This window comes from Piliocolobus tephrosceles, chromosome 10 (assembly GCF_002776525.5).
Source record: "Piliocolobus tephrosceles isolate RC106 chromosome 10, ASM277652v3, whole genome shotgun sequence".
Taxonomy (NCBI): domain Eukaryota; kingdom Metazoa; phylum Chordata; class Mammalia; order Primates; family Cercopithecidae; genus Piliocolobus; species Piliocolobus tephrosceles.
The window spans coordinates 129481803-129493516 of NC_045443.1; the positions used below are offsets into that span (position 1 = coordinate 129481803).

Here is an 11714-nt window from a genome sequence, read left to right on the forward strand (position 1 = left end):
CCTTGGCCTCCCAAAGTGCTGGGATTACAGGCTTGAGCCACCGCGCCCGGCCGTGCCTGGCCTTTTCTATCTTAAAATGGAACCGTTTAAGAGTAAGTTGCAGACATCATCACCCCTTACGCTGAAACATCTTAGCACAAGTCTCCTAGGGACTGTGACATCCTTCAGCAACCTCACACTATAAATTATTACTCGTGTGAAATTCAGCATTGATAAGAGTACCACCATCTGACATGCTGTCTCAAGTTGGAAACTGTCTTTTCTGTTTTCTTTTTCTTCAGCTTCTTTGTGGCATGCCTTTTATTTTTCTTAATTGGTCAGGGGTCTAATCTAGGATCATTATTGGCATTCAGTTATCATGTCTCTAGAGCTTCCTTTAATCGGAAACAATCTCCTTGGCCACGCCTGTAATCCCAGCACTTTATGAGACTGAGGTGGGAGGATCACTTGAGGACAGGAGTTCCAGACCAGTCTGGGCAACATAGCAAGACCCTGTCTCTACAAAAAAATTTTAAAAACTCTCCAGGCATCGTGGTGCCTGCCTGTAGTCTCAGCTACTTGGGAGGCTGGGGTGGGAGGATTGCTCGAACCTGGGAGGTCGAGGTTGCTGTGCGCCAAGATGGCAACACTGCACTCCAGCCTGGGTGACAGACCAAACCTTGTCTCAAAAAGAACCCAACAAAAAATCTATAGAAACTTACTTTAAAAAAGAGGTATAATATACAACAGTAAAGCGTGCTAGTCTTAAGCATAAGCTTGATCAGTTTTTACCTGTGTACCGACCTGTGTACCCACTGCCTGTCCCCAGAAGGCCCCTCCCTTTCCCCCAGGGCCGCTGCTGTTCTGACTCAAGTGAGGACCTCCTCCTCTCTCTGCCCTTGGTTCTAAGTTGTGTTTTCTCTTTTCCCCAATCCTTGGGAGTCATATCTTTTTTTTTTTTTCTTTTTTTGAGACGGAGTCTGGCTCTGTCGCCCAGGCTGGAGTGCAGTGGCCGGATCTCAGCTCACTGCAAGCTCCGCCTCCCGGGTTTACGCCATTCTCCTGCCTCAGCCTCCCGAGGAGCTGGGACTACAGGCGCCCGCCACCTCGCCTGGCTAGTTTTTTGTATTTTTTAGTAGAGACGGGGTTTCACCATGTTCACAAGGATGGTCTTGATCTCCTGACCTCGTGATCCGCCTGTCTCGGCCTCCGAAAGTGCTGGGATTGCAGGCTTGAGCCACCGCGCCCGGCCATATCTTTTTTTTTTTTGAGGTAGAGTCTGACTCTGTCACCCAGGCTGGAGTGCAGTGACAGGATCTTGGCTCATTGCAACCTCCAACCTCCCAGGCTCAAGTGATTCTCCCACCTCAGCCTCCTGAGTAGCTGGGACTACAGGCGCACGCTACAAAACCCTGCTAATTTTTTGTATGTTTAGTAGAGATCAGGTTTCACCGTGTTGGCCAGGCTGGTCTCAAACTCCTGACCTCAGATGGTCTGCTCGCCTCAGCCTCCCAAAGTGCTGGGATTACAGGCGTGAGCCACTGCGCCTGGGTGGGGGTCATATCTTATGTGGTACTTTGCTTTCTGTCTGCACGGAGTCATATTTATGCTCCCTCATTTAATGTTTTCTCTTGGGCTTTGAATTCATTCCTAATAGTTTATTTTATAAGTGCTCCTGCACGCACTCCGTTGGCAGATAGAGCTTTATTTTTATATCGGATGATTCCCTCCTGATGCGTTTCTAACAGCAGAATTCATGTGTGAAACGACACAAGGTCCACGTCGTCCTTCTGTCTCAGAGACCAGCGTGCGAGGCCCGAGGGACCCCCTTCCGTCACCCGTTCTGCTTTCTTTACAGGGTGTGTCCGCGGCCGGCCAGGTAGTATCCCTGAAGGTGTGGCTGATTGATGACATTCTAGAAAAGATCAACAGCCACCTTCCGTCTCACATTCGGATCCTGGGTAAGTCTTGCAGGGCTGGCGGCCGCACGCCTGGTTGTAGATGGTCTTGCAGAGACACGAGGCTATGCATGCTCCTGCCTTTTCCACCTGTCACTGATGCAGAAGTGTAGTCAGAGTTGCTTTGCAGCTGGTTCTGACCTTCTTCAGAAACGGGAGCAACTAGACAGCAGTAGACAGCTTATCTTTGGCAATGCTTGTGGCCACACGGGTGCCTTGTTTTAAGCAAACACTGGATGTGAAAATCCAAATTCATGGTTAAAATGAACAGTTGTTCCCTTTTATGGAAGTACTGATAAATGGAATTTTTAGGCCTTCTTAAAATGGGACTCTCTACCTTTTAAGTGGCAGGTACAGGCAACTTAACATACATACATTGATTCATTTATTCTGTTTGTTTTTTGAGAGAGTCTCACTCTGTCACCCAGGCTGGAGTCCAGTGGTGTGATCATGGCTCACTGTGGCCTCCGCCTCCCAGGTTCAAGTGGTCCTCAGCCTCCTGAATAACTGGAACTACAAGTGTGTGCCACCACACTTAATTTTTGAGTTTGTAGAGATGGGGTCTCATTTTGTTGCCCAGGCTGGTCTTGAACTCGTGGGCTCAAGGGATCCTCTTGCCTTGGCCTCCCAGAAGCCACTTATATTGAATGTAATGATAGGTATGGCTGGGCGTGAATCTATCATCTTGCTCTGTTTTCTTTTCCTTTTTGTTTTGGTGTAATCCCAAGAAAACAGAACTGTTGTCTGCCTGACTGGTCTGCTTGGAGAGAAGTGTTTTTTTGAGACAGGGAGACAGGGTCTTGTTCTATAGCCCAGGCTGGAGCTGCGATCACAGTTCACTGTAGCATTGACCACCTGGGCTCAAGCGATCCTCCCGCCTCAGCCTGCAAGCACACGCCACCACAGCCGGCTAAATGTTAATTTTTTTGGTAGAGATGGGGTTTCGCCATGTTGCCCAGGCTGGTCTCAAACTCCTAGGCTCGATCAGTCCACCTGCCTCAGTCTTCCAAAGTGTTGGGATTGCAGGCGTGAGCTGCTGTGCCCGGCCCACAGCCTGACTATTTTCAGATTCATCCGTGCTGTCATGTATGTCAGCAGTCTGTTCCTTCTCATTGCTGCGGGCTGTTCCGTTCTGCCATGTGTCACGGATTGTTTATGCACTTAACCTGCTGATGACGCTGGGTGATTTCCAGTTTTGCGCTATTAGAAGTAAAGCCACTATGAACATTTATGTATGAGTCATAAATAGGATTCAGTAATCCCTGTTGATTTTACCCACTGTTAAGTTTTTATTTTTATTTTTTTGTGATGGAGTCTTGTTCTGTTGCCCAGGCTGGAATGCAGTGGTGTGATCTCGGCTCACTGCAACCTCCACCTGCCTCCTGGGTTCAAGCGATTCTCCCACCTTAGCCTTCCCAGTAGCTGGGATTACAGGTACACACCACCACACCCGGCTAATTTTTGTATTTTTCGTAGAGATGGGGTTTCACCATGTTGGTCAGTCTGGTCTCAAACTCCTGACCTCAGGTGATCCACCCACCTCGGCCTCCCAAAGTGCTGGGATTATAGGCATGAGCCACTGCACCCAGCAATAGTTTCATTTTTTATTATTATTATTATTATTTTTTTTGAGGCGGAGTCTCGCTCTGTCGCCCGGACTGGAGTGCAGTGGCCGGATCTCAGCTCACTGCAAGCTCCGCCTCCCGGATTTACGCCATTCTCCTGCCTCAGCCTCCCGAGTAGCTGGGACTACAGGTGCCCGCCACCTCGCCCGGCTAGTTTTTGTATTTTTAGTAGAGACGAAGTTTCACAGTGTTAGCCAGGATGGTCTCGATCTCCTGACCTCGTGATCCACCCGTCTCGGCCTCCCAAAGTGCTGGGATTACAGGCTTGAGCCACCGCGCCCGGCCAATTTTTTTTTTTTTTTGAGATGGAGTTTCGCTCTTGTTGCCCAGGCTGGAGTACAATGGCGCAATCTTGGCTTACCACAACCTCCACCTCCCAGGTTCAAGTGATTCTCCTGCCTCAGCCTCCCAAGTAGCTGGGATTACAGGCATGTGCCACCACGCCCGGCTAATTTTGTCTTTTTAGTGAATACGGGGTTTCTCCATGTTGGTCAGGCTGGTCTTGAACTCCCGACCTCAGGTGATCCACCTGCCTTGACCTCCTGAAGTGCTGGGATTACCAGCAGCTGGGGATTACAGGCGTGAGCCACCGCACCCGACAATAGTTTTATTTTGGTTATGCTGGGCTTCCTCTGCCTTCTGAGGATAATTTCCTCCTGAGAAACTTCCCATAGAGTAAGTCCTCTGAAAGTTGCGTTTGAGGCCTCTTCCCATTCGTTTGCATGGTGAGTATTCTGTAGATTAATCCCCATCATGCCCAACAGTGCCACGTCTGTGCAGTTGTTGGGTAGTCGCCGTCACCCGCACGCTGCGGCGCAGGCTGGCCGGGCCCTCCCCAGGCCTGCAGCGTGGCCATCTGCCGGCACTTTTCAGCCTTTCTTGGCAGTTATGTCTGGAACAACCAGAATTATGCTTGTAGCACATCCTTGTGATGTTCAATGTTTATGAAATGGAATCTTCAAAACCAAAAAGAACCAAAAACGTCACTCAGAAACAAACATGACTGGAGACAAAAGCACAAGGCATGCGGCATGTGCCAGCGCCCATGGGATCCACGTGACTAGCGACCCGGGCCTGGCAGGCTGTGTGGAGGCACCCCACTGCTTGTGAGGTCACAAGGCCCAGGCCAGTCCTTGTAAATGGGAAACCATAGTTGGGTGTTAAATCAGACTCCTGGCTGGGCGCAGTATCCAACGCCTGTAATCCCAGCACTGTGGGAGGCCGAGGTGGGCGGATCACGAGGTCAGGAGTTCAACATGGTGAAACCCCATCTCTACTAAAAATACAAAAGTTAGCCGGGCGTGGTGGCAAGTGCCTGTAATTCCAGCTACTCGGGAGGCTGAGACAGGAGAATCACTTAAACTCGGGAGGCGGAGGTTGCAATGAGCCGAGACTGCATCACTGCACTCCAGCTTGGGCAACAGAGTGAGACTCCATCTCAAAAAAAAAGAAAAAAAAAAATCAGACTCCTGAGGTGTGGTGGAATCCTAGCAGCTGGAGGGGCCTGCACGTCTCAGCCACAGTGCAAGCTCCTGGAGGAGGTATGCAGCACGGCAGAGGCAACTCCAGGCAGAGCTTTCTCCTGCTAGCCCCTGAGGTTGGTGCCCTCAGTGAGGGTTACTCTTCTAGAATTCTTCCATTTAAACATAGATGTCCTCAACAGATTGGATGCCCTGCATGGAGGTCTTCATTTGTCTTTAATTTTTGCTTATTCAATATTCAACAAATACTCACTGAGCACCTGTGAGGTGCTGCTAGCGCTCAAGGCATCTTGGAGGGGACGTGCCCTCAGTTCTTGGAGACTTGTTCCTGACCTGCGGGGCTGCATCCTTTTTTATCCTACGAATATTCTGGAATTTATTAAGTCAGCCTGCAGTTGCTGAAATTCTAAGGTGGTTTCCAGTGGTTTTTGTTGTTGCAAACGGTGCTGCCTGTATGGCCTTACCTGTAGAATCCACGCGACTTCTGAGATGGGGTTACACACTTCCCCTACATCTGGGGTTTTGTTCCAGGGTGGGCTGCACCAGTTCACACTGGATCCTTTGCCAGCACTGGGTTTTAACACACCCTTTGTTTTTGTTGTTTGGATATGTCTTTAATTCCGAGATTAAGTATGCTACAGATTTAGAGTTTAGTGCACAAAAGCCCAATTCCTTTTTTTAACAATTTTTTTTTGCTTTTATTATTATTTTTTGATGGAGTCTCGCTCTGTTGCCCAGGCTGGAGTGCAGTGGTGTGATCTCAGCTCACTGCGAGCTCTGCCTCCTGGGTTCACACCATTCTCCTGCCTTACCCTCCTGAGTAGCTGGGACTACAGGCACCTGCCACCACACCCGGCTAATTTTCTGTATTTTTAGTAGAGATGGAGTTTCACCCTGTTAGCCAGGGTGGTCTTGATCTCCTGACCTCGTGATCCGCCCACCTCAGACTCCCGAAGTGCTGGAATTACAGGCGTGAGCCACCGCTCCTGGTGTATTATTATTATTTTTTGAGACAGAGTCTCGCTCTGTCGCACAGGCTGGGGTGCAGTGGTATGATCTCAGCTCACTGATACCTCCTCCTCACGGGTGCAAGCAATTCTTCTGCCTCAGCCTCCCAAGTAGCTGGGATTACAGGCGCCCGCCACCATGCCTGGCTAATTTTTGTATTTTTAATAGAGACGGGGTTTTGCCATGTTGCCCAGGCTGGTCTCCAACTCCTGACCTAGTGATCCACCCGCCTTGGCCTCCCAAAGTGCTGGGATTACAGGCATGAGCCACTGCGCCACGCCTAGCTGCTTTTATTATTTTAAATTCATGCATAATAACTATACACACTTATGTACAATAATGTGTGATATTTCTAGTCATGTGGAATGATCAAATAGGGCAATTAGCATAAGTAGATCCATCACTCCCAGCATTTGTCATTTCTTTGTGTTGGAGACATTTCGTATCTTCTCGCTATTGGAAAATTACAATAAATGGTTGTAATTCAGTCACCTTATAGAGCACTGCACCTGTCCCTCCTGTCCACTGTCCTTCTGTGCCTGTTCCCCAACCTGTGGCTGTCCCCTTTCCAGAGAAGCCGATGCTTGCTGGAGCTTGGTTGGTGCTCTGGGTGAGGAGACACTGGGGCTCACGCTGTGCTCAGGCTGCTCCCTGGTCATCCAGGCACTTCTCACCTGCCTCTCTCCTCCCTGATCACCTCTCTCCTAGGACTGAAGCGGGTCACAGGCGGGTTTAACTCCAAGAACAGATGTGATGCCAGGACCTATTGCTACCTGCTGCCCACGTTTGCCTTTGCGCACAAGGACCGGGATGTGCAGGATGAGACCTACCGCCTGAGCGCCGAGACGCTGCAGCAGGTCAACAGGCTCCTGGCCTGCTACAAGGGCACGCACAACTTCCACAATTTCACCTCACAGAAGGGGCCGCAGGAGCCCAGCGCCCGCCGCTACATCCTGGAGATGTACTGCGAGGAACCCTTTGTGCGGGAGGGCCTGGAGTTCGCCGTGATCAGGGTGAAGGGCCAGAGCTTCATGATGCATCAGATCCGGAAGATGATTGGCCTGGTGGTGGCCATCGTGAAGGGCTATGCCCCTGAGAGTGTGCTGGAGCGCAGCTGGGGCACAGAGAAGGTGGATGTGCCCAAGGCGCCGGGACTTGGCCTGGTCCTGGAGAGGGTGCACTTCGAGAAGTACAACCAGCGCTTTGGCAACGATGGGCTGCATGAGCCTCTGGACTGGGTGCAGGAGGAGGGCAAGGTCGCAGCCTTCAAGGAGGAGCACATCTACCCCACCATCATCAGCACTGAGCGAGATGAGCGCTCCATGGCCCAGTGGCTGAGCACCCTGCCCGTCCACAACTTCAGTGCCACCGCTCTCACGGCAGCTGGCACAGGTGCCAAGGTAGGGGCACAGTCCCAGCAGTGCTCAGCAGAGCACAGGCTCACATTGTTCCCATTGTACAGAGGAGTGAGCTGAGGCACAGAGAAGTGTGTCACTTCCCCCAAGGCCACACAGCGGCTGCAGGAGCAGGGCCAGGCGGTCTTGAGACGTTCCTTGTCTGCCTGCGCCACCGACTTGCTCCACCACCAGGTGCCTTTCGACCCTGGGAGGGCCACCCCGGGTCAGGCTTGCTGCCGCCACACCTACTATGGACCTGGCATGGAGCGTAATCAGCGGCTAGACAGCTGCGGAGTGCAGCTTAGAACTGGAACATACAGGATTGTAGGTGCAGGAGCTAAAAGCTAAGTGAATGAGATTGTCATTCTCAGTTCTTTGCTCTGGCATGAGAGATGTCCCCAAAACCCAAGTTGTTTCTTTCTTCTTCTTTTTTTTTTTTTTTTTTTTTTTGAGACGGAGTCTCGCTCTGCCGCCCAGGCTGGAGTGCAGTGGCGGGATCTCAGCTCACTGCAAGCTCCGCCTCCCGGGTTCACGCCATTCTCCTGCCTCAGCCTCCAGAGTAGCTGGGACTACAGGCGCCCGCCACGTCACCCGGCTAGTGTTTTTTGTATTTTTTAGTAGAGACGGGGTTTCACCGTGTTAGCCAGAATGGTCTCGATCTCCTGACCTCGTGATCCGCCCGTCTCGGCCTCCCAAAGTGCTGGGATTACAGGCTTGAGCCACCGCGCCCGGCCTTCTTTCTTCTTTTTTTTGAGATGGAGTCTCGCTCTGTCGCCCAGGCTGGAGCGCAGTGGTGCGATCTTGGCTCGCTGCAAGCCCTGCCTCCTGGGTTCACACCATTCTCCTGCCTCAGCCTCCCTAGTAGCTGGGACTACAGGTCCCCGCCACCACGCCCGGCTCATTTTTTGTATTTTTAGTAGAGACGGGGTTTCACTGTGTTAGTCAGGATGGTCTTGAACTCCTGACCTTGTGATCCACCCACCTCAGCCTCCCAAAGTGCCGGGATGCCAGGTGTGAGCCGCCGCGCCCGGCCAGCCCGAGTTCTTTCATGATGGCCCAGTGAGGTTTCAAAGGTGACATTCCCAGGCAGGGCCCAGGGAGATTCTTCATGTCTCGATATCTGTGAAAACAGAGTCCTTCCTGCATACCTGGGTGGCAAATTCAGTGTGTGCAGGCCCCAGGGAGGTAGGGTGGGCAGGCGAGGGGCCAGGCGCCTGGCGAGCCGTCCTATAGATGGGGCAATGAGAGGCCCCCAGTCCGGGGACGGCAGGGAATGGGGGCCAGCGGTGGCCAGGAGCCCTCATTTCATCTGAAGGGGATACTCGTGGCTCAGTGGCAGCTGATGGTGGCCGTGTTGGAATGTGACAGTGACCGCATGCTTAAATGTTGTCGAGGGAAACCAGCGTTGCATACTGGTATGGGAAATCTTCCCCTTTTTAAGTGCTGGTAGTTAATTTTTCCCAAGCCCAGTGCAGGCTAAATACAGTGCAGGTGCCGATTTGGCTTGGGCCAGTGGACTGCTGTTGACTCCACTGATGACAGGCATATATACTTCCGAGGCACCTGCATTTGTTGAGTTTCCAAATGGCCCCATTTTATTTTCTCCTGTGGTCAGTGCAGCCTGTGAGAATGTGAAGGAGCCCAACAAAGGCCCCTCTAGTGTCCCCAGCCCTTGCCTTTCCCTGCGCAGGTTCCTGCGCAGGATGAGACCTACCGCCTGAGCGCCGAGACGCTGCAGCAGGTCAACAGGCTCCTGGCCTGCTACAAGGGCACGCACAACTTCCACAATTTCACCTCACAGAAGGGGCCGCAGGAGCCCAGCGCCCGCCGCTACATCCTGGAGATGGTTAAGAGATGACCGAGAACAAACGCCAGCCTCTGCCCCTGATGAGGGAATGGTGGGGGCAAGGCTCCTGTGCCAAACCTGTCATGGGCACCTCTGGGCATTCAGGAGCAGTGGGGAGAGTGCTTGCCTCTCATTCTCCATGTGCTCTTCTTCTGCAGGTGCCCAGTCCCCTGGAAGGCAGTGAAGGGGACGGAGACACCGACTGAGGCGGTGGGAGCTGCCCACCAGAGTGCCTCTGAGCAGCTCACAGTGTGTGCCCAGGCGTGCCATCCCTGTGGGCAGCAAGAAGCTGGGATCGCTGCAGCCATGTTTTCCCAGCCATGAGAACCATGGTTTCTCAGGCCTGCCTGGCAGATGTGGCCTGGCATTGTAACCTCAGGACCTTTCCTTGTAGGAACAGCCTTTCTCGAATCTATTTTCAGCTCTTGCATTGCACAGATGAACCTCAGCATGTAAATAACTATTTTTTTAAAGAAGTGATTTTCTTATTAAACAAGTACAAATTTTGCTTAGTCCTTCGTTTGCCTTTTTCTTAGTCTTTTTTTACATTTTTTCATCCAGAGAGATGAGCAGAGCTATCCTGTTGAGAACAGGCCTGAGGCAGGCCCAGGAGGTTGCTCAGCCTGTAATCTGAGCACTTTGGGAGACCGAGGTGGGCAGATCGCTTGAGTACAGGAGTTCCAGACCAGCCTGGGTAAAATGGTGAAACCACATCTCTGCAAAAAATTAACTGGGCATGGTGGCATGCCCTGTAGTTCAGCTGCTCAGGAGGCTGAGGTGGGAGGATTGCCTGAATCTGGGGAAGTCGACGCTGTCCTGATCGCCACTGCACTAAAAAAAAAAAAAAAAAAAAAGAAAGAAAGAAAAAAGACCGGCCAGGCGCGGTGGCCCATGCCTGTAATCCCAACACTCTGGGAGGCCGAGGTGGGCAGACCACTTGAGGTCGGGAGTTCGAGACCAGCCTGACCCGCATGGAGAAACGCTGTCTACTAAAAATACAAAAATTAGCCGGGTGTGGTGATGGGCGCCTGTAATCCCAGCTACTCGGGAGGCTGAGGCAGGAGAATCACTTGAACCTGGGAGGTGGAGATTACAGTGAGCCTAGATCGCGCCACTGCACTCCAGCCTGGGTTACAGAGCAAGACTCCATCTAAAAAAAAAAAACGTAGCCTGCGCTCTGTGGGGTGGGGCCGAGGCAGGGCTGTGGGGGGCACCAGAGCAGGGGATGCGCTGACCCGCCACACCCCTGAGAGGGGTGGTATTCCCGGACTCCTCTTCCTAGACAGCCCCGTGCATGCAACCTTTGCCCTGGTTGCAGGTCGGGACTCGCCTCAGCACTGCCCCGGTGCCAGACGGGTGAGGGCTGGGCCGGAGGGCAGAAGGAAGGGGCGTGTTGCAGAACAAGCCTCTAGTGGAGCTTTCTGGAAGACCCCACCAGCGGCTTCACGTCATTGGTCACAGGTGTGTCCAGGGGCCGTTCGTAGCTGCAGGGGAGGCTGGGGATGACTGCTTTTGAAGTGGCGCTCAGCGCAGAACAAAACACATTGCATTACCTAGGAGCAGGGGATCCTTGGCGGCGGGCTGCCAGGAGCCCGCGGAGGGGCTCAGCGCGGGAAGTGCTGTGCAGACGGGGGGCCTCCCAGCCTGCAGCCCATGGGCGCATGTGAGCAGCAAGCGAGCGCATGCAACTAATGGACATGCACCTGACGTCCCAACAACGCATGTGGCTCATGCACAGGCGCCTGTCGCCCCAGCAGTGCGTGAGTGATGCACGCGCATGTGCCCATGACTCGGTGGACACCGTAGGTGAGAAGTGGGGCAGGACAAGTGGGCAGTGAGCGGCCAGGGCGTGGGGTGTCCAGGGGAGCGGAGCCACTTTTAGGGATTTTGGCCAGAGGAGCAGTGGGGCTCACCCTTCCAGAGCCAGGGAGTGCAGGTGTGAGGCCCACTGGGCTTTGGGTTTGAGGGATGGATGAGCTGGGCCGTTAACTGGAATGGGAGATAGGGAAAGGAATGGGTTTGGAGAACTAGCAGGAGCTTGGTTCTAAGCATGTTAATTTTACCTGGGATAGACAGGACTTTATCTTTTATTTTTATTTTTTTTGAGAGGGAATCTTGCTCCGTTGCCCAGACTGGAGTGCAGTGGCGTGATCTCGGCTCACTGCAACCTCCGCCTCCCAGGCTCAAGCGATTCTCCTGTCTCGGCCTCCAGAGTAGCAGGCACCCGCCACCACGCCCACCTGATTTTTGTATTTTTGGTAGACACTGGGTTTCACCATGTTGGCCAGGCTGGTCTCGAACTCCTAAGCTCAGGTGATCCACCCACCTTGGCCTCCCAAAGTGCCGGGATTACAGGCGTCAGCCACCACGCCTGGCCTGGGTGAACCGTTTAAATCACCTTTGATGATACGGGGATATGT

General features: G+C 52.7%; 1 protein-coding gene across 3 annotated transcripts in view; it reads left to right on the top strand.

Annotated features, from left to right (window-relative positions):
- The window catches only part of PUS1 (pseudouridine synthase 1), a 19572-nt gene extending 9766 nt beyond the window's left edge, over window positions 1–9806 (top strand). For 2 of the 3 annotated variants that reach the window (XM_023196834.3, XM_023196833.3), the window contains exons 4-6: window positions 1838–1940; window positions 6760–7451; window positions 9139–9424. In XM_023196834.3, the coding sequence (XP_023052602.1) occupies window positions 1838–1940; window positions 6760–7451; window positions 9139–9306 (963 nt within the window). In that variant the 3' untranslated portion in view covers window positions 9307–9424. Of the gene's footprint in view, window positions 1–1837; window positions 1941–6759; window positions 7452–9138; window positions 9425–9452 lie in introns of those variants that run through there. The other variant, XM_023196835.1, reaches the window with a different exon arrangement.
- The last annotated feature ends 1908 nt before the right edge of the window (window positions 9807–11714 follow it).